A 23,771-nucleotide genomic window follows, 5' to 3' on the forward strand; every position below is an offset into this window, starting at 1 on the left:
TCATTCTTTTCTACTTGGCGCACAACTATCTGTCTCCAGTGCCGTGGACTAGTGAGTCTCCATTTGATTTGGACATTTGAGTAAAACAAACTAATTGATTAAGTAAACTAACTGACCAAGTTTTCCCTGTCGCTACTATTATGATAAATATCTCGAGAACGTTGACAGGTTTCATGTTCTCCCCAGAAGCACCCGTCTTACGCACATTTTTTTTAAACGTTTCTATTGCTCAGTCGGATTGTTTTGCAAACCGTCAAACAGCAATGTGCAGAATCTTACACACGTATGTAACCTGAAGCTACAATGTGCAATAAACTGTCATCTAGAAGATGAAGGAGGCTGTAAATATGAGAATATCGCTGAGTGAACTAGTTCTTAAAATAAACACAAGTCTTAAATGGCATGTCTCTGAGACCTATGTAAAAAGGTAAGGTAGCGTTACAGTTCTTGAGGTACGCATTTACATAGGCGTTTTTTTTTTTTTAGAGAATTTCTGGTATTGTTGGAGCCAGTCAGTGGGTTTCACACGAACAGGTCTTGACCCCACATAAGCTACTGTTAACTTGAAGCATACTATGTTTTCAGTCAAATAGGCTAAGTCGATACTTGAATAGCCAGACATCTAAATTTGGTTAGCGTTTACAATAAAACAAATAACAGATACCCCCGCGAGTGTGTGTCCTCAGTTCAGCTCGAGCGTCTACCCACGTCAGCCTGGGGAGGGCAATGCTGCTTAAAATGCTGTGAATGTGACAGCCAGTAGTCCAGACTGCCAGCGTGTGGAGGTAATGGGTAAAAGCGCCCGGCCACTCGTGAGGAAAATGCAAAAGAAAACAACACAGACGGGAAAGTAAGTCTGACACAAGAAGGCTTACAGGCAAACGGACAGCGAGCTGGCCGTTCTACAAGTGCTCGGACTTCTCGGTTCTTCAGGACTGCATAGGTCAAAACGCACCTACATAGCGAGGCACTGGGGCACAATACGAACAGGGACCGCGGTGCGAACAGCGTTGCCCTTTAGGGGGGAAAGATGACAGTGGTGCCCGGGGAGAACCTAGATGAGACTGTGGCACTGGCAGCCCTGTCCCAAGATGTCTACGATCCCGAGAGAGCGGACCAGGAGTGCTGCGAGAGGGTGGTCATCAACATATCCGGTTTGCGCTTTGAAACCCAGTTAAAAACCCTCGCGCAGTTCCCCAACACCTTGCTTGGGGATCCCAGAAAGAGAATGCGCTTCTTTGATCCACTGAGGAACGAATACTTCTTTGACAGGAACCGACCAAGCTTTGATGCCATCCTCTATTACTATCAGTCTGGTGGCCGGCTACGGAGACCTGTTAATGTACCAGTGGACGTTTTTATGGAGGAAATAAAATTTTATGAATTGGGAGAAGATGTTATTGAAAATTTCAAGGAGGACGAGGGGTTTATCAAAGAGGAAGAACGCCCGTTGCCAGAAAATGAGTTCCAGCGCCAAGTCTGGCTTTTGTTTGAATACCCCGAAAGCTCTGGCCCCGCCAGGGGAATAGCTATAGTTTCCGTGCTAGTTATTTTGATATCCATCGTCATCTTTTGCTTGGAGACTTTACCAGAGTTTAGGGAGGATGCGAGAATGTATGAGGAACACTATTTAGTGAATGGGACCATGAGCGCAAAGAAACCAAATCCCTTTACAGACCCGTTCTTTATTGTGGAAACGCTCTGTATTATCTGGTTCTCCTTTGAATTGCTGGTGAGATTTCTTGCGTGTCCAAGCAAGCCCGCCTTCTTCAAAAATATAATGAATACAATCGACATTGTGGCAATTATGCCGTACTTTATTACCTTAGGTTTGGAGCTTGCTGAGCACCAGAGTAATGGCCAGCAGGCAATGTCTTTGGCCATCTTAAGAGTCATTCGTCTGGTGCGGGTTTTCCGAATTTTTAAGCTATCGAGACACTCCAAAGGACTTCAAATCTTAGGGAAGACTCTACAGGCGAGCATGCGAGAACTTGGTCTCCTCATATTCTTTCTTTTTATTGGAGTCATATTGTTTTCCAGTGCCGTGTATTTCGCGGAGACAGACGATCCTGATTCGGGCTTCAGTAGTATCCCCGAAGCGTTCTGGTGGGCAGTGGTGTCCATGACTACAGTAGGTTATGGAGACATGTGTCCAGTCACCATCGGTGGCAAAATTGTTGGTTCTTTATGTGCCATCGCTGGCGTCCTAACAATTGCGCTGCCAGTGCCCGTAATCGTGTCTAATTTCAACTACTTCTACCACAGAGAGACGGAGCACGAAGAACAGCTTCAGTACACTCATGTAACATGTGGCCAGCAACAGCCCTCGTTTGGTGAATTGAAAAAGAGTGACAGTAAACCGTCCCTCTCCAAATCAGACTACTTAGACTCTGAAGACGCAGATTCGATTAAATACACTAATTGCAGCCCCCACAAAGCGTACACAGGAAAGCTTACTGATGTATGATTGTAAAAATACGCTCTAATGACAGAGAAACGCGCGTTTCTGTGAGTACCCTTCTCATTCTGCGCTCTGGCTTGAGTAGATTTGGCGAGCTCTAATTTCCAGCATCCGTGTGGCAAATTACCGTGTGGTAATTTATTTAAAAATAATAGCAGTGGAATAATAAGATGTGAAGTGGATCGTTCGGGTTTCTTATTTTTTCAAGCTGTCTTCCATGTTTGCGATTAATAACAAAACGCAGAAGTAAAAAAGAAACTGCACCCAGCCTCAAAATATAACCATAGAAACAATACTGAACAACCAAGCCCAACCTCGCTAAATAGCACTTTACTCGTATACTCTTAGTAATGTATAATTTTTTTGAGATATTAGCCTCTTTATTTGTGGGGTTAGAAGTTTACATATGGTTTGTCTTTTTCTTTTTTTTTTTTGGAGCGAAGAGAAATAATAGGACCAATTTGTCTAAAATGTTTATTCTGATACGGGCATTGCAATTACAAGGTCACTCGGAGAACCGACCTACCCCTTTTAGTTATGTGGTCATTGATTTTACTTCGCTGTGGTCAGGTATGGTCAGGTATGATAAAGTGACATGTAGCCGCGCCATTGTTTAAGGTATATGCGTCGTGACTGGTGCGAATGTTTGGAGAAATGCATATACCCCGCAAAACAGTGATAATTTGAATTGGTAGGTAAACAGCAAAACGCGTGATCTCTGCTAATGAAAACAATAAAAAAAATTAGACAATTATTATTAACCACTTTCATTCTAAATGTCATAAGAACACAGTTTGTTCCACCCAGAGTCCTTGAGGTACAATTATAGTTTACAGATGGCCTATCTTAATTCTTAATTATTGCTTCAGCAAATATTCCCTGTGAATCTTATTTTAATTAAGGCAAAAGACCAACATTAAAAAATCCAACTGGTTTTCAGAATTTAAACGTCTTCTTTAACTTACAGAAAAGGTCTAGCAGGGACTGATGCATCGAGTTTTTGAGACGATGACAAAACTTGGAAGAACGTGCGCATTAATCTAGTCTTAGGTGCTGAATTACAACGTTTCTGAACCTAGAGCGCCATCTAATGGGAAAGGTGTGTGGGTCTTTTTGCAGACAAAGTGTTTCTATAGCAACCTTCCAGACTGTTCTGAATTTTTTCTCATAAGGCAATGTTCTTTTAAATTATTTTCAGATATAAATAGTGGGTGGTTGTGGCTTTTAATTGTGCTACTTCATAACGCCGACTAAAGTAATGTAGATATGCAAAAGAAATTAGATTGACTAGGCTTTTATCGGCAGCTAGTCCCCTAACAAGATTTTTTGCAATGTATGTATAATTGTAACAAAATAAAACTGGCTTCTTTCGTGAGTAGTCAATGTGTAAGCTTTCGAAGTGGCACGGTTGAATTCAGTCGGCCACTTTTTTCGAGAATCGTGACTTGGGGTGATGGTGGTGTGAGGGGGAGTTGGGTGGTGAGGGTTTAATAACGCAGACAAAATTATATCCCACGGGACAATGGATGGAAATGAACCTTTTGAGTGCACAACTGCAGCTGATTCTGAGAAAAGCGATTCTACATTTTCACTTTGCAATTGGTTCGCGAATTCAAAGCGTAGGACTATTATGACTGGCACTAAAACTGTGTCGTGAGGAGCTGAAACTCGGAATCCTATTGGCTGGATTAGGAGCATCTGCAACGAATCACTGATGTCAACTCAAAGGAAAATGGAAATAACTGCAGACCTTTGGCTATGGCACATGATAATAACTGTCTCAACCTTGAAGTACCGACGTCCTCTTTCTGTGGAAGAGATTCGTACAAACAAGGTGAGGTGTGATAAAGATCTTTGCACAGTCTATATCGACGACATGTCGTCATGTTGTTGTTGTTGTGGTGTTGGTAGTGGTGGTGGTGGTAGTGGTGGTGGTGGTGGTGGTGTGTGTGATGTAATTCAATCAGAAACAGTGTAAAGTATACAGCCACGTGTTTTTAAACATGGCCATAGTTATTTATTTAACCACTAGATGGCAGAATCTACCCGCCTATGTCACAGAGTGCTGATGGAGCGTTTCTTAAATCCCCCTGTCCTACTATAACTAACCAGAGAACAAACCAGAGAAAATTGTTACAATCAGTCCAACGACCTCGCGCTCACGACTGACTAAATTGTACCACCTTAAATAGTATTTCACCTGAGAAATAAAGGAAAATAAATGCAGGTTTAAAAATAAAAATGTATATAATGAGCGGAGCACACGATATAAAAAGCTTGCATTTTGCTGATTAAAAGAACAGGAACTGAAGAATGTTTTTATTTCTTCTCCCTGTAGTTGTTCATAAAAGCTATTCATCTCTTCAAATTCCACTGCAGCGTCGTGACTGCAGTGCAGCCAATGGCCACTAGAGGTGGTACTTTCTGTTGTAAGCAAACAAAGGAAAATTCGGTACATGCAAAAACAACTGTCACAAGCTGTTGTCTTGTAGGAAAAATGTACGAAATTTGAAATAGTTTACAATACCAGTTAACATAAATAATTTTCTATAGACTATTTTCTGTGGACTACACAAGCATGATAACGGAACAAAGCACAGGTGTTAAAGTATCAATTGCAATAGTACACCAAAACCAGACCTAGTGTTCTCATGCATAGCTAGGCTTTGAGAAGTCAGAAGTGCAGCAGAAATGCACTCTCCCATGGACAACAGCGGCCCTTGTTACCAGGTGATACAACTGGCATTCTCTCAGTCCTGGTTCAAAAGTAAAGATGATAATCCCTTGATGATTTTGAGATTAACTCTAACCTAGCTGGTACTATTTCTCCACATGCGGTTTAACTGAACACTCCAAATGCACTCAGATAAATATAATCTTTGGAAGCATCTGAGGGATTTATACACAGTAATGTTAGTAGTTTATGACGGCCAGTTACAAGGACCACTGGTAACTCTGAAGATGACAAAATGAAGTGGATTGACCTTTAAGTGAATGTTGGTAAACATCAATATTCATGCTGTTTTCATTAAATAAATAACCTAAAGTTATTAAAGGAATACTTTTGCCATTAGCGTCATCGTATGTTGTGACCAGCATTCTTATGTATGTTGTGACCAGCAAGCATGTGTATGTTTTTACCAGCATTCACATATATTTTGTGACCAGCACGCACACGTATGTTGTGACCAAATGGCCTAGATAATCAAGGTGAAGCAAAGAACATTGCTGGGGCACAGGTATTCCATGGGGCTAATGGGTGTGCATGTTCCATGAGGTGTGCTGCATGGTGCTGGCCGGCATGTGTGCTCCATGGGCTACAGGGCGTGTGTTCCTGAGTGGGTGCATGCCCTGAACCAGGCGGCCATGGGGGACAAAGATAAAAAAAAAAAGGCACAGCATACTAAAACCAAACACTTGTTTCTCTTTTCGCCCAATAACACAGCTGTGTTATAACAACCAACTCCTCTTTTCCTGCTCATAAATAGTTTAAAAATAAAGTTGGTTGATTTTTTTAATATATAATTTTCCATTTGTGCTTCAATCCCTTAGACAAAATTAGGTCAAGTAAAAGAAAATAGTCACCTGCTTGAAATTCAGCACTGTACTATTTAACTGCAAGATTAAGTGATTTGGAAGATGACTGCTTTGTCTCTGAATGATTTGTGATTAAAAAACATCAGTCTGAATCAGGTTGTCGGAGGGATAAATGAATGGCAAAAGACAACAAGTCAAATGCACTATTAGCAGATGCACACTTTCTCTTTCGCCCTTACTGCACTCATCATCAACTGTACTTTCCTGGACTGACAGATTCACTTTGCCAAAAGGGCATGTTATTTCAAGCAGTGGATGCAATGGGTCCCTCATAATCCAGGGATTTAAGGCCCTTACAGTTGATGAATTAGCATCATGTGAGTTTCAAATGTCTTAAAACCCCCTCCTCATCCTTTAACACTCCCTGGCTGTCAGCTGTGTTTCCACAGACACTAGAATTATTTTTGTTTTTTCTGCTACCATGGTAATGAATTGACAGTGACCTTGGCTACATGATAGCAGACACTGTGGAATTTGTGGCATTACAGGTCATGGCATTAATCACAGTGATTGTGGGACTGCATTGTTAAATCAACAATACATATTCTGCAAAATTTTTAAAAATTGAAAATTTAATTAATAAGGAGCCTTTTCCCCCAAAATATATATTTAATTTTTAATCAAAACTAAAATTAATTGAAATCACAGGAAATATATAACATATAGTGCTATGAATACTAGGGGTAGGGGGAAAATGTTTTTGCAATGTCAATACCAACTGTTTATTTCTTGACTGTTGTGTCTCACAGAAACAGTGATTTTGTGAAGTCTCATTCCAACATCTAGGTCTGAGACTTGTATTAAGAGGGGCTCTTATACTGCAACAGTTATTATATTTTGTGTGTGCTGGAACTAAAATATCTTCCCAGTCTGCAAACAAACTTAGTGGAGCACTGATAGAGTATGGCTATGCCTGCCTCAGTGCAGGGCTTGGATAAAGAGAAGGCTGAAGAGAATAGGCCTCACATCGGGCAGCACTGGCTCTCACTCTTTCTCTTTGCCAAAGCAATGGGAACACTTTGCAGCCTGCTAGGTCGCTAATGCTGTGGGACAGTTCTGTTTCAGTGGCATATTGTCGATTTCCTCAGAAGCCATTAAGAATTATACAACTAGTCTGGGGAGAGAAGACTAAGAGTATCATTCATGTGGAGATCATTCTGTCAATAACAGCAAACCCAAACTTATGCTTATTGTGGCGTCTTAGAACACGCCCGAGGCTTGAGGAATGAACGGAGCCAGAGAGAATAAATAGCGTAGCAAAGGTGAGACACAGGTGACACTAGTGAACTGATGATGAGGATCTGGTGAGGTTGTGCCGGGGAAGACAGGAGTTGCAGTCATGGAATGAGGGCAGTTGTTTGACACTTGTAATTGTGATGCATGGAAAATAGCGGATTTTCATGATGTTAATATTAAATAATTAATATAAACGTGTTCTCCATATGGGAGTGGAAATTTGTACTGTTCGGTTTGCAACAAATAGCAAGTACGCTACAGGACATCGTGACAGTCGGCCAATCCATAATATACAATAAGATTCCTTGTAGGAAGTGTAAATGCATTTTGATTTTCGCTTCCCTCTTAATGTCACAGAAGAGCATTGATTCACATGTAGCAGCACCAGCAGTGTTACACTTATCAGAGCCTGGCAGTGGTGTAACTAGGAAAGATCATTCTAGTCAATGTCTTTTGTCACCTGGCACTGCAACATCTGGCTAACAGTTGCATTTAGTGGTTGAGTAAGCACACTTTAAAGAGGTAATAATCTCTCTAGTTGTGATTAGACAGGTGAATGTTTCTGCTTGAAGTATTCTAATTGCCTTCAGAGTAGCACAGAGACATTTAGACCTCGTTAAGGTTAAGTTAGACAATGTGGTCCTACCCGCATGTCTGACGTTTCCAGTTCTGGAATAGAGCACTGTTTTCTTTTGGTTTACAGGAGCGGAGAGAGGAACCTTGGCACAGGTTTCCTGACCAACACAAAAACACCAAGGACAACCAGCCAGAACATCAAGCGCCTGACCACCCCGTGGCTCGGAGGCCCAGTAGACCAGGCAGCAGATTCACACCTCAAAAAGCTATGAACCAATGAAAGAAAAAGAGCATCAGCATAGCTGAGTCAACACAGATGCTCCAAAGTGACATTTGGATGGCTGTAAACATTTTTTCTTGCTGAAGTAGACAATGCCTCAAAGAGTTTTGATAGAGGGATGCTGTTCACTCATGGACGATGTGCCTGACAGGTGGTGGCTTACAGATGTGCTGAGCTAGAGGAGAATCTACTTGAATCAAACGTCATATTCATATATGCTTTGAGACACTAAACATGTTCTTGATGTCTTTTCGGAAAGAATGTGCTCTAAAGTCAAGGGTCTGTGTATGTGTGTATGTGTGAGTATGCTTGATTGTTCTCGCAGGTTAAGAGCAAGAATATGTCATATGTTGCATATCATCTGCTATACCAAAACAAATTACTGCATGCTCCACATAAGGCATGCAGATGGAAATAACATCAAAAAAATAAATAGACATTTTCACTCTTGGTTAACCAATGTCTCAAAACAGCTTTAGATCTAATCATATAGTAACATGGGAACAATAACAGCATAAATTAAAAATAATGTCTTTTGCTTAACAGGTGTGGTTAGCATTGTTAAATCTATATTTTTTTAAGGTGTCATATGTTTTATATGGAAATAAATAAGTTTAACTGCTGACAGGTTATTTTAAAAAATTATTTTTACTAAATAATTTTATTCTTTCTCATGGATTATTTTGCCTTGTTGGAGCAGCACCCGTAAGAGCAGATAAACTGTGGAATTGTGGTTGTTACAGCGAACACCTCAGACCCTCACTCCTCAGTGAAGGGTTGACACAGGCCAAAAGCTGCAGCCTCCCGACTTTGTCTTTCTTTCTTTTTCCTTTTATAATTGCGATTGCTTGCATAAGTTCGAAATAACCTTTGTATCAGAAAATGCTGTTATCACCCATCGTATAAAACATCTACCTCAATGCTGTGATTGTTTCTCACCAGAAGCTTGGCCCTGTAAGAATGGTGACTGTGGTCCATGTTTAGTCCAGGGTGATGTGTACCCTGCCGTCGAGTCGGGTGAAGCTATGAGTTGTGGTCCTTGAAATAGCTTGACCTGATTGTCATTGTTCTTCTACATCCTTGAGGTCTTTTGTGTGTGTGTGTGTGTGTGTGTGTGTGTGTGTGTGTGTGTGTGTGTGTGTGTGTGTGTGTGTGTTGCGCGCATGCACGCGTGTGTTTGCATGTCAGTCTGCTCAGGCCCACTTTAGTGCCTTCATGGCACGTCATTTTGTCAAGTTATGCAGTCTTCAATACAAACAGCTACAAATAATGGTACCTGACCTTAATCAACAGGTAATCCATTGTTTAACAGTTTAGTGGCACCAGCCACTATGTTTAGGAAAACCCACATCTGTATTCACTTATAAGCCTATTGTTCAGAAATCACAAAGACAGCAAACAGTTCTTTCCTTTCCTATGCACATCAGTGTCCATAAGTTACCTTCAGTATCTGTTAATAGATTGCACCACCTTATTACATTAATAAACAAGACTGAGTATGAGAGCACCATCACAGAAAGACATGCATTTCTCTTACTTACACTTCAAGGTCTGCCTGGTGGAAGCAGGACACAATCGTTATGTTCTTCTTATGTTACTTTTCCCATTTTCTTTTCATTTTTCCACTATTTTTGATAAATAAATATTTATACATCAGTGTTCTGATATTTTCCCACTGAGAGTGCAGGTGTATGAGATGGTGAGCACTGGTACTCTGTAAGGATACCCCTTAAAAAAGAGTTATTGTATAAGGGAAGGTGCATGCAACAAACATGTATGACTGGGAAAAGAACACATCAGCTCATCATATTATTATACAGGAATTAACTCAGTATAAAATTAGATTCCAATCACAGTGTAGAAGCATTATATCCAAGCTATATATATAAGCCTGATTCAGAAGGAGCAGATTAGATACAACTACAAATACTTATAAATTAATGATTTAGCTATATATCCTTAATTAGATTTAACATTAAGGACCTGTTTTCCTATACATATTAACAAACATTTACATTTACATTTACGGCATTTAGCAGACGCTCTTATCCAGAGTGACTTACAAAAAACATGATGATTAAGCAAAATTTGCAGATATGCTTTATTTATTCAATTGTAATAGAAAAATCATGAATATTTGTCACCTACATAAGCACAAAGAACGATTCCTACTTTGGCCTTTAGATATGCTATATAGGTTTAATGGTTGTCAGTAATACAATTCAAACATCTCTATAGGTACTCCCCATTATATTACTCAAACACTTCATAATCTAGTCTTCTCAAGCCCTTCATAATCTGCTAAACACTCTTAAGGGCTTCATATATTTAACCACCGCAAAATGAGATTAGCCAACTGTTATGCAGCATCGCTTCCACCAGATAGCAACTGGCCCTCCTGCAAAAAGTAGCTAGGTTTTCTCGTTGTTATTACACTCCTGGGTCCCATAATCCCTGTTTTTAGTGAAGCCAGCATTTGATGTGTTTGACCAGGACTACACACCGTCACGTTCGGCTTTGCAACGCTCATCTCATGAACACACTCGTGACTGCAAGCAACTGAATATTGTTATTGAGAGGCATGAGAATGTTGGCCACATCTTCAAGATGGAACGTGAGCTTTGATTTGAACCTGGCTAGTGGAACCAGTCCTGACCATCTACACAGCCTGACCATTTACAAACACAAAATCTGTCTCCAGTATCAAGGATACTCGCTTCATTTCATAGGTAACTGCAAAGACATTTGCACAGTATGTTCTTCCATTTGTTTTTAAAACAAGTTGCAGAAAAGAAACCATGTGGCTTTCTAGGGTTGGGCAGTGCTATATGTCCATGGATATTTCATGGTGTTGTTGACTGTATGAGGCATGTACACAGAGATTTAGTGAGAATATCTGCATTTAACTACAATGTGCAATGCTACTATAGAGGTCGTAGAACTATGTATATTTGAGATATTTATTTACCATCTTGTAAATCAAGCAGTAGATTCAGAGTGTGTGATGCAATTTGAAAGACCAATTCATTCCCATATACTGTTATATACTACAATATTTTTGAAAGCTGTTATGGACAATGATGTTGAACACAAAAAGTTCACAGTTACATCATTATCATTAGATGCTTAAAAAAGTACATAGTTCTGTATGAGCAATAATGCATGTTATAACCAAATCATGAAAAATCATACAAATCATAAAATTAACAAAATAGTCAAACTGCACACATTGCAATGTTGTTTAGTTGTATTTGTATATATATTTTGAAATGGTGCCTTACATATATCATTTTATTGTTATCAATGTCTCCTTACAGACTGCAAGTAGCTACAGATACAGATAATGTACATAAATGGGAGATAGTGTACCTAAAAGCTGGCTATGTTCTTTAAATAACTCAGATCCTGTGGACTGAAAGGTATCAAGAGGCTTTGATATAGCAACAACAATGACTGATGAGCTTGATCACATAGTAGAGGTATTACCTCTAGAAGTAAATAATATATGAATGTACTGAATGTAAGTCTTTCAGGATTGTATTCTAGAAGGACTCCATTTCAAATTGTGCCAGGCAATATAACCCACTGGATATTTATTACTTGCCCCCAAATTTCCATCTAGAATTCACAATGCCTTATGAAGAGATCCATGACATAAGGACCAGAATGAGCACATCAATGCACAGTTATTAAAAATGGATGGTATTCCAGTTGGTGAAGCAGCATGTATGGGTGTCTGTTCCTTTTTGTCTTTTTTTAAATATTTGTGTTTACGCCAGGTAGGCCAGAATGCTGCAGGAAGCAGGAGCACATGTGCATTCAAAGCTTCATCCTTTCAGAATTCATTCAGCTACAGACTAGCATCTTTCTGGAGTGAGCTATGTGATGTCAGTGGAATGACCAACACCACAGTATTCTTAAAAAGAGAGATAGAAGGAAAAAAGAGAACATTTGCAAATGCCACAATTCCCTAAGAAATTGCTAACTATTCATCAGACCTTTGGTCCAGTGTGCTTTCAACCTGGGTGTATGTGTTTGTGTGTGTATTGTTTGTGTATGCATATACGTGTGTGTGATTGAGTGTATTTGTGTATGTGCATATATTTGTGTCTGCACATGTGCACATTACAGTGCAGCCTTGTCAGTAAAATAAGCACTGTGCAGTATTTTACCATACATGCAGTATGTGCTCTGAGAAGCTACATACATGAGATAAGCAGTCACTGTGTTGCATCCTGCGTCTATACTGAACCATCACTCGTATTGTGAAAATGTAGCAGAGACCTTCAAATTAAATGGCTGTTTTGTACAGGTGTCTTCTGTCTTGTGTTCTTAACATGACTGGGTGATGAATTAAATGTGTGGTTTAATATGTAAAATGTGTGAAATAAATTAGTAAATTAAAAAAATGTTATTGATAGAGTATACTATACAAATAATAATGTATATATTTATGAACTGTAAGCATATATGGTATATGTACGCAATAAAATCCATTTGAATATTACTGGTGTCTCTGTCTTCTTCTGGGATATTGTGTCATGGTTGGCTGAGGCAAGTAAGAGAAAGCTGAACAAAAGATGTGTAATTATTTTTTCTTCTTGTGGTATAGTCTGTATATATCTGCCATGAGTTAAAATAGCAATAAGTATAATGACTCAATCTTGCATCAGCATCTGCACTGCACATAGCTATAGCAAACTGAATTATTCAACATTTCTCATTCATCAGACAATTCTTCCACTGATAACATTTTTAGTGATTATAACATACTTTCAGCTGATGCAAACCTGAATCATGAGATTTATATTACAGTAAAAACAAAAAACAAAAAAACAGCAACTGCAGATGCAATGGATAATATAGCCATTTCAAACTAGTCAATTTAGATTCATAGGTCTGCTAATAATTCTAAAACAGTTGTAAGTCTAGTTACAGAATTTAAAAGGCTAATGCACTTGAATATATACAGCAACCATGTTGTTAAGAGAGCTGAGTATCAGAATTAGTGGGTGCACCTGGCCCTTCCTGAAAGGAGAGCCATGTCAAAGAGAAATAAGGATGGAGAGAGTGAAAAAGACGGAGAGGGAGAGAAAGAAAGTGTGAACGTGAGAGAGAGAGAGAGAGAGAGAGAGAGAGAGAGAGAGAGAGTGTGTGTGTGTGTGTGTGTGTGTGTGTGTGTGTGTGTGTGTGTGTGTGTGTGTTTGGGGGGGGGGGTCTTGATCAAGTGCCCCTCTCCTCATTTAAAAGTAATGATTTCACTTAAGGCTGCCCATTACACAAGAGACCATGTTAGAGAAGGATGATGCTGACTTCCTGAGAGAAAGCATGAGACCGGCTGACCACAACCCATTCAAACTCAGACTGTCTGAGAATGGCTAAGTGTCTTGTGGTTAGTGTGACACTTCTATTCTTTCTTTCAGTTCGGTGATATCATGAGCTGATGCAATCTAGGGTGCTAAACATCTGTACTTCATCCGAGGACTCTCACTTCCAGGTAACGAAAACACTAGGAATCAAATAGTTTTACTGTCACTATGTGAAGCCACCTGATCATATTGTGTGGAATGCAATCTCTGGCTAAGTCTGCTTTGTTGAAAAAAGCCTACAGGAAGATTAGAACTCATATTAAAACATCTAAACCACAATATAAAATGATGCAAGACAAGTGTTTATTTACTGCAATGAAAGCCTGTATCTAAAAGCAACTGCTCAACTATACACTGTATGGTACAATGACCACTTGTCACTTACAAATCAACAACGGAGATGTGTCGTTGGTTTGCAAGATTCATTTGAATGGATTTATGCATGAAAAACATCACTTCCTTGCCACAGGTGCATGTGTTAAAGCACATCTTACAGAAGGCCCTTTAGGGAATCCCCTTGAAATGCTCGGTGCCCGAGAGGAAGCGTGTCTGCCTTCCCTGCCTCAGCTGCTATTTTTAGAAATGCTGTTTTCACAGAGGGGATCAGAAAATCTATTTTTGAACACTCCCTGGAACCCACCATGTGGAAGCACTGAGGAGTTAACTCCCTTTTTAAATTCAGATGTGATGAAAATCCACACAAGGACAGATCAGTGCAAGAGAAAATGCCATTTCTAAATTAAGGCTAAAGAAACAGAGTAGGCTTTTGAACCACCTTCTCTCTACTCTCTATCTTATCTATCTACACACAAGGAGCAATATGGAAATTAGCTCAATATAGGCCATTATAAAATTATCTTTCTAGGGTCAACGTGAAAACGGAAGAGGGCATATATAAATTTAAGGCAGGCATTTGGTATTTTCACATAATGCGGAATCTACCACCTATACTATATTAGGTAGGACTGATGAAATGAGCCTACATTTGTTGTATTGACAGTGCATTGCCTTGTCTTATATTTCGAGGCAACATGAGTCTCAACACTACATTTCTCCACACAACCAAAACATTTCATTTTACCTCAACCCAACAACAGAAAATTTACATATGCTGAAAATTACATGTGATGATAGATTAATATTTCCAATATCTTGTGATAGAAACAAGGTTCAAATCTCTAGTATAAAAGATTCTTTTTCCATGTGATGCAAGCTGACACTGTCTCAGACACTAGCTACAATGAATGATTACTGCAGACCCCCTCTGGATTGCTGGGCTAATTCGGTCTCAGACTGAGTAATTAGGGCAAATATCCCACTATTCCCACAGGTCATATGTCTTTGGCAAGGTAAGCACTTTGAAAGAACACTTCAGCTCACATTAATGTCACAGTGAAAGTGGGACCAGAGATAAAGGGGACTGGACTGACTGACTGTAAAAACACTGCCTCCGTTGGTTGAATTCCAGACATGTGTGTGATCCTTATCATGTCAGTTCTATTTAAGCTGTGTACCAAGTTTTTTTTTTTTGGTGTTTGTTTTAGAAAAATGTTGCTCTCAAAGTTAACATAAAATTTCTGTGCTTTCTTTCTCTCTTTCACTCACACACACACACACACACACACACACACACACACACACACACACACAAATACACGCACACATACACACACACACACAGACACACACACACACACACACACACTTACACACACACACACACACACACACACAAATACATGCACACATACACACATACACTCTCTCTCTCTCTCACACACACACACACACACACACACACAATCACACACAGACCTGCATCGCCCTCAGCAGTCTCTGTTATTCAAACTCATTTCACTCAAGCAAAATGAAACCATTTACAGATCAATTATTAAAGCAGTTTGAGACAGCACATCCTACAATATGGATGGATCTGACCCAAGCACACTGAAACAGAACACTGCTAAAATGTTAATGCAATCAAAGATGCATCCCCTCCCATTCATCTAGGCCCCATCACCTCTTTAGCCTCCATTACGACATGCACCATTACTTCATCACTCCATGAGAGCTTCCCACGAATGACAGAGGACATAAGCCCAGCTGATAGGCACACAGACATGGCAACAGCCCAGGCACACATGCACATGCCAGTGGCGTGACAACATTGCTCACTTTGAGATGTGCATATGAGGAGAGAAAAACTTCCAAACACTGCACAGCTGTGAATGCCATATCAAAGGCCCTGTCATCATAGACAGTAGAATTACTGCACATGATAAGAGAGTAAAGAGGAAAAATTGGTCACAGAGTAACAGTGAATTTTGATAGCATTCAGTGTGTAGCTGTTGATTAAATATACTCTGTCAGGTCCTAGCTACGACCAAAGGGATAAAGCAAGGTTCAGCTTTAGGACCACTGAAAATTACCTAGATAAATGGAGCTACTTTTTTATACATTGCTGATCAAATGTAGTCACCTGAGTCTGATGATAAGGAACAGCTCCACCACATCACAAGTGTAAAGGCATCAGGAGTTTCTGAAATGGGACATGTATGCAGGCACATGTATACACATTTTCCATGAAAATCAACTAGAGGTGAACACTCATATATGACAACATGGAAGGGATTTGAGTCCAGAATCTAGTGAGTGCATATAGTCACACAGATGGAGCATATGGTTCACATGAACAACGAGAATGAATACATTTGAACTCATTTATTAATTGTCAATTCGATATTAGTATTTTTCTTTATACATTTTGTTACATTTAACTTGAAACATTTAACATGAAACTCTTGGTAAAACATCACATTAGATGGTACACAATGCATTACTACAGTGGCATGTTGGCATTCATTGTTTGGATGAAAGTGATTAATGAACTTATTATATTTCATATTATATTAATATATTAAGTGTATGACATTACCAACAGGTCAGTAACTTTCCTGTGGGCTGTATACACAGATAGTGTATGCCCAGCTGTGATGCCATTGCAGCTGTATGCAGTCTAACTTAAAATTATTTGGTTTTCTCTTCATGTGGATAACAGATGCAATAACTTTTAGGTGGCCTTTGAAGATGACTCTATGGGAGACAAGTCAAATACTGGAAAATTACACAATTACTACTAGCTGGAACAATAAATAATTAAATTAATTGATAACACTCAGAAGCATGTCAGAAAGATTCCTGTCAGTATATAGAGGAACACAATGTCATTAAGCTACTTGTATTTTTTGTGGTTGATTATAAGGATGGGTGATTAGAATAAGTAGTTTAAACAATACTGAACAGTTGGTTCACGATGACATACAGGTTTACTATAAATACAGTCCATTCTTGTTCAAAGACCACATTCCAGTTACTAGCAACCCAAATCACATTCAGAACACTGAATACAGAAAAAAAGCAAAGCACTGCAGAATACAGCTATTTCCCTCATTCATTCGATATCAAGTCCAAGTCCACGTTCCATGTGATAAATCCTGACTTCGTCAGTGCATGCCTGCGTACATGTGCACCCGCCCCCTTACTTTCTCTCTCATGCGCATCCTCACGCTCCCTCTTTCTCACCCAACACCATTGTGTGCTCCATCCATTGGATCCCCCACCCCCGACAACAGTCACTTCTGCTCCCTTTCGATTGGCTGTGCTAGGACGTGTGGCTAAGAATAGCTGCCTAGAGTCCAGCCTCAGCAGCCCCCAGGGCATGAGTGTTCATCCTGAAAGGCGCTGCGTGAGTCCCTCTCTCTCCCTCCACGCATACTACAAGGCTTTATAAATAGCACTCAGGCCTTATATAAGCACCTGTGTGCTTGTGAATGAGACTCCGGGGATGGTGTCTGCGTGGTTGGGGGGAACTACATTCATGCATTCTGCTCACATAGTGCATACCACGAATGTGGTGTGATGGTGCCACACTGTGTGTGTGTGTGTGTGTGTGTGTGTGTGTGTGTGTGTGAGAGAGAGAGAGAGAGAGAGAGAGAGAGAGAGAGAGAGACTGTATGTGTATGTGTGTGTGAGATCGAGAAAATGTGTGTACATATCGCACATTAAAAGAACAGATACAAAAATTATTACAGCATTCATTATAGCATTCTCCAACACCAAAAACCACAAAAATATCTAAAATGCTAGCAGGACACATACACAAATGACATAAAATCGACTAAGTGCCATATGAGCTATAGCATTCTCCTTTAACAGCGTGTGCAGGATGTCGCAGACGCTCCCGTTCATACACTCTGCTGTTGCTAGGGAAAATCAGAGATCCGGAGCTGCAAACCAGCAGGTCTACAACATGTAGTAAAATCTATTCCATCTGTGCATTAGCTCTGTGTGAATTCCTGTATCCATTGATTTTTAGAGATTTACTTGAACACGTTGCTATCAATTAGAGCACTTCAAACGCACCAAAGGAAATATGAGATAAGGAGTATAGTTTCTACCTGATGTAAATATGGCTTTACCTGATTTAAATGCAAATTTGATAATAATATCAATTATTCAATATCTGTATTGACAGAGATTGTCACATGGTTATGCATATTACTCTGATGAACTAGAGTGGTTACTGCTTTCTCTGTATGTTATAGTACATTGTCCTATTTCATTCCGATAGGGTGGTCAAGATTTGCAATGCACAAATGATAAAGACATGAGGCAGTATAAAATTCACTTCATGGGGTCAGAAGTCCCAAAATGGATGGTGGCTCACTTGAAGGGGCTTATGATTGTTGTCAATATCCAGTTTAGGAGTTTTTGCTCTTTTACATGAGATTTAGCCACAACACCAACTGGAGATAAAATTTATACATGTCGACAAAGTTAGAAAAACATGCCTTTTAATTTAATTGTCAATCATACTTTGATGGTCAAATTGTCCAAAGAAATTCAGGGGGGATGGAAGGGGGTGAAGATGTTGGGGGCACTAAATAATAGATCTCATGCCTGTCTGAATTTGAACTACGATTCCTGCACCTGCTGAAACAAATACCCCACTATGTAAGGGAGGAAAGTGGTTAGATTGCCCCCTACTGTTTGCATTCAAAATGGAGGTTAACATTTTGACCAAATCGTCATTTAGTGTGAAGACCTCATTTATACATAGAAATCTATAATCAAACCTTAGGTACAGTACTCACCGTGTCTATAAACAATCTTGTTTATTTCCAGTGCAGCCAACCAAAGTAAAAGGAAATAATTAATTAAACTAGTAATTCTGTGGAACTGTAGCCAGCTATCCAGGCAGTGAAATGTAGCCAACTATTCAGGCGGTGTAGTGAATAACACTGCACTCTTCCTATGCATATGTATCAGCTAACAACAAATAAGGTTGTATGTGTGTGCATGAGTGCATGCTGGACAAAAGTATTAGTATATATTTATAGGAGCAGGGCAGATCACATAAGAAGACCATGCATTTGCTCAGTGATCCGTTCATATTCATGAAAAGGAACAGCAAGATGACTCAGAATAAAAACCACAGTCGTGAGGAATAAATCTCAGTCTGTTCATGTTCACTTTCACTTGAGCTTGTTTGTGCTTCTTCTGTTCTCAGATATGAATAATGAATAATTCTCAAACAAAAATAAGTCTCATCATTAACTGGTTAGTACCTGAGTATACTCACCCATCTCTAGTTAAAGTCTGCGATGTCTCATGATTAACTCATTGGTACCTATGTAAACTCAACCACCTCTAGTTAAAGTCTTCAATCCCAGACAAGCCAACAATTACGTTACAACTTAGTCTAGATGTATGAGACCATAACACAAAAAACACATGATGTGAAAAGGTGAATAGCAAGTGCATTATAAGGTGCCAAAATAAACATAGAAACATACAGGAAATAGGTGAAACAACCTCAGGAGGGACCAAGGCCAACAAAACAAACAAGGCATGCTAGAAAAGAACAAGACAGCTATCAATACTCCACATAAGAAAACACACATACACTACACTCACTCCCTATCACCAAAAACAGAGACCAAACCCACTTCCCAAACAAACTTATATGTAAACCTATAAAGATATTTATTACAGACTTGCTCTCTGTCTCTCTCTTGTCAGAGGAAGAACATTTAACTCGAGGGCCAGAGACAGAATATAAGGTCATACACAGATTTAAAGAGTTCAAAATTACACAAAGTCAAAGCAAGCCAAAGCGTGGACACCACAGCATATCAACACCACCACACAAATCTCTCTCCTGAAACAACCTGTCTCACTTCCTCTTCCTCCTTTTAGTTGAAAGCCGGCAGGTTGGTGATCCCGGCACGGAAAGGTAACAATGGGACTGGATTCAAGGGCGGGAGGAAAATCACATATAATCCTGGCACAAACCTGTAACACAGAAACAAACAAGCCAGGGCAGCACACACAAATGCATGCATAACAAATGTCTCATCATTAACTCATTAGTACCTGTGCAAACTTACCACCCTAGTTTAAGTCTACCACATTTATCTTCTTATCCATAAACATGACTACATTTTTGAAAATGCGCTGCAAATTCTTATATATGATGCAAACTCAGAAAAAGCATGTAACTTCAGAAAGACTGCAAACCTAGTCACAAAACACTGGAAGTGTTTCCATGGGACACTGAAAGGGGTTGACTGTCATAGTTACTGGTGCTTTACAAAAAGCTTTAAAAATCCCATTCAACCTAACAAGATATTGTAGCAAACCAGTTTTGTCAAAATACCTAATTTGCATTAAGATTATGTTCTTAGCTCTTAATTTAAAAAATTTGCATGCTTGAGGAACGTCATACCATTGAAACAGGGCAGGAGATGTTTTTGTGAGTTAATATGGATAGAAACACGATTGATAAGCTAAATGACATTTACCTAGACAAGCGTTTTAACATTGACATCATGCTAGCAATCTAAATATTTTTTTCACCTTCAAGAGCTTCAGAAAAATTCTCTTTATGTCAAATGGGATTTTACCAGTGTAAACCTAGTAACAGTTGCTATAAAACAATATATTCTAAAATTATGACATAAAGGAAGATATATTAAATCATATTAAATAGTAAAAGCATAAACAGTTAGAGAACATCTAATAAACAAACTTTAACAGATAGAAAGATAGAAAGGTTTGATTGACAGGTGTACAATACCTATGTTGGATTAGCAGGTTGCTGGGTTGTTACTAGGTCAGTGGTTCATTCCATATCATATGCCTGTGATAAAACCAAGATAAGTATAGCAAATTTATAAATATATATAAATAAAATACAAATCATTGTTATAGTATGCCACTGTGAGTCTATCGTTGCCACCCTGAGTATACAGGATGCCATTGTGGCTCTATAGGTGCCATTGTGAGTCTGTGAAGCCACTTATTTTCCCTGTCTTGCTTTTTCTACCCTGCTGTTTGTTTTGACAATATATTGAGGATTTGCCATAATATTAGGGCAAATTGAAACTTATTTGTGCCTCCTTCTGCTTATCCCTTCCAGTGTTTACAAAAGGGGTAAGTGTAGCCTACTTTATAATTTACTACTCATTTGGGAAGTAGGGCATAAACACATAGAAAACACCTAAAAAACACAAAACAATTACTTAACTCATTTAAGTACATACTGTATGTCCATAAGAAAAAAGTACATAAGAAAAAAGTACATACTGTATGTACAAATCTACAACAACATATTTCCATCTTTTTTTAGCAAGTAGTACTGATGTCTGGACGTTTTGCAACAGGTAGCTAAAAGGTTTGTTCTGCCTTAGGGTTTCGTGCATCAAATTAATCCATTAGAGAAAAGCTTGGTATTTCTCATCATATTTCCTACTAAAGAGTTTGTAAGCACTTAAGTGGAAATGGTCAGTGACCTTAAAAAGATGAGAGGCGGCAGTAAAATGATTCAGAAACATCTCACCACACTGTGCTCCACTGAGCTAAAGCTTGTGAATACAGTGCAGCCTGCCAAAATGCATAGCTCGATCATTTGCCTTTGCACATGTACTACTGAATTGGCTAGGACACCACTTGGCAAATTTAACAACCGAAGCATAGTACTCCTATAATACTAAGAACGAATACCACTGTATGTTGTAGGGATATTTTCGGGAGCTATGGTGAAAGGGCTGTGTGCACAGATTAATATGTGAAATAGCAAATGATTCATTATCATGTGACTGTAATTAAGCTTTGCTACATTGGGTCATTAATGTTAATGCTCAAAAAGAAGGTTTCAAGGTTTCCAATTTAGAAGATGCTTGTGTTCACAAAAACCTACTAGAACCGAGCCCACACAGTGATATCAACTGCAATAAATCCTGGTGTTATTAATACCAGTCAAGGTTCACCATTGATCGCCAGTTTCTTATACATGGAAACAAATTAAATGTGGTCTAGGTGCTTGTACTTGTGTCAGGTATGCTCTGCATGACCTTGTCTTATGGGCTAGTATGATAAACAAGCCTCTAAGAGTCACAGCAGTGCTCCTGGCTCTTCAGGCAGGGGTGGGTGGTGATTTTCTCTCTCCCTTCCTCTCCATCACTTCTCTCTCCCTCCTCCTCTCCCGCCTCCCTCTAGATGCCTGGTAGTTCCTGGTTACCATGGAGAAGTGTGTTGAATGCGCCATGCATTTTCAAAAGCCTCTCCCGTTCTCTCACTGGCTGGGGGACAGCCCCTTGCTACAGCGCAGTGCGGTGCACACCAGCTCCAGCCCCCGTTGCACCAGCAAACTGAGAGGGGGGTGTAAGCGAATCAGCCTTCCCCGGGACCAGCATGCCAGCTCATGGCCTGGCTGACATAAAGGAGGCTAGGTAGAGGGGGTGGGAGATCGGGTTCTGGTGTGCAGGTTTTTGTACACTGGGACATGGCTGGGTGGAAGCTCAGAGCTTCCCTTAGCACTGGGTGTAAAAAAGAAAGATAAGACAGTGACAAATATTCCATGTTCTACTCATGTCAAATATGACAACTGCAAGCACTGGCACACAGTGAAGCAGTTTAGCTGGGCATTACATGTGCAATATTTATTAGATGGTAGTTCCTGCATACATACCTGCATCTTCTTTTCTAAAGCTTCACAGGTCAGAGGTACTGCATGTATTTTTAATGTAGGGAGCCTTTGTGACAACGATTTTTAAAATTTTCATGCATAAATTTTCACTAATTGTGCATGCCGCCTCATTTTTTGGAAATGTCCTAAAGCCTATTATTACAATGAATCTAATTAAGTCCATAGCAGACGAAAGCTGCAGAAGTATGTTGTCTCTTGTACAAAATGAATTGTTTCTAGGTTAATGGTGCTGCTGCTGCTGTCTATGATACATATTTATAATACTGTTCTGTTATTTGCAAGTTACTGGTACTCACCTTTGTGTTATAGACAGGTTTTTGCACCTTTTACCAAAATCTACCAGTCAAAGAAATCAATATACAAAAATTAAAATACTTAATTCACCACATGAGGTTAAATACCTTACTGTGTTCAAGACACAAGCCTTGTCACTGTCCAAGGTGCTGAAGTTAATCTTTTTCTTGAGAATTTACCTCTTTCTGTGACAGTAAGGCTGTTACCACCTAGTACTTATAACTAATCCCATGAATTAAAGAACTTTCTGCCCCCAAAAACTTACAAAGAAGAGGTCTCAAAGTTAAAAGCTGATTTCCAGATTTCACATTCCGTTCTATACAAATAAAATGAAAGACTATATTCTAAAGAATGAATTTACACAACCTGAGTGACCTGTTATATTATGTCCTTCATGAGTGTGCCTAGGATGCTCACTTCTAATGCAGAGATTCTAACCCAATGTCAAGATGAAATAGCGACCCACTCAAGTCAAGGCAGTCCAAGCGTGCATGTCGCACTGACCTTACTCTCTTAAAGGATATTTGGTTTCAACTCATCCCTGTACATAAATTTGTGTAAAGAAAATTATTTTTAATAATGGCGATTCCAGTCATCCGGTGAATACAATTGGAAAATGCATATTCTGTGCTGCTGAAAGCTGTAAGTGGGCTATAGAAAGGTACTGATAGGAAACTGTAATACACCAACAACTGACAAAACTTCTGAATATGTGTAAGCTGAAAAAAACAAACAAACAAAAAAAACCATGTGTTTCATGTTTACATCCGAATAATGCACTATCGATGATTTGGCTGTCAGTTTGATGCTCTCGTCATATCATCGTATTTACTGTAAGCAGCAATTAATGCTTAAAATCAAGCAGAAGAGCCATCGCTTGCTCAGTTATTTCTTGTTTGTATGATGTGA

General features: G+C 39.4%; 1 protein-coding gene across 1 annotated transcript; it reads left to right on the plus strand.

The window, feature by feature from the left end:
- The first annotated feature begins 700 nt into the window (after positions 1-700).
- LOC113573529 (shaker-related potassium channel tsha2) lies at positions 701-9,806 on the plus strand. Its single transcript, XM_027003841.3, has 2 exons — positions 701-4,295; positions 7,998-9,806. Exon 1 carries the CDS (start codon positions 1,031-1,033, stop codon positions 2,465-2,467), a length of 1,437 nt encoding a protein of 478 aa, XP_026859642.1. The 5' UTR covers positions 701-1,030; the 3' UTR covers positions 2,468-4,295; positions 7,998-9,806.
- The last annotated feature ends 13,965 nt before the right edge of the window (positions 9,807-23,771 follow it).

This window comes from Electrophorus electricus, chromosome 11 (genome assembly GCF_041902795.1).
Source record: "Electrophorus electricus isolate QZ-2024a chromosome 11, ASM4190279v1, whole genome shotgun sequence".
NCBI lineage: Eukaryota > Metazoa > Chordata > Actinopteri > Gymnotiformes > Gymnotidae > Electrophorus > Electrophorus electricus.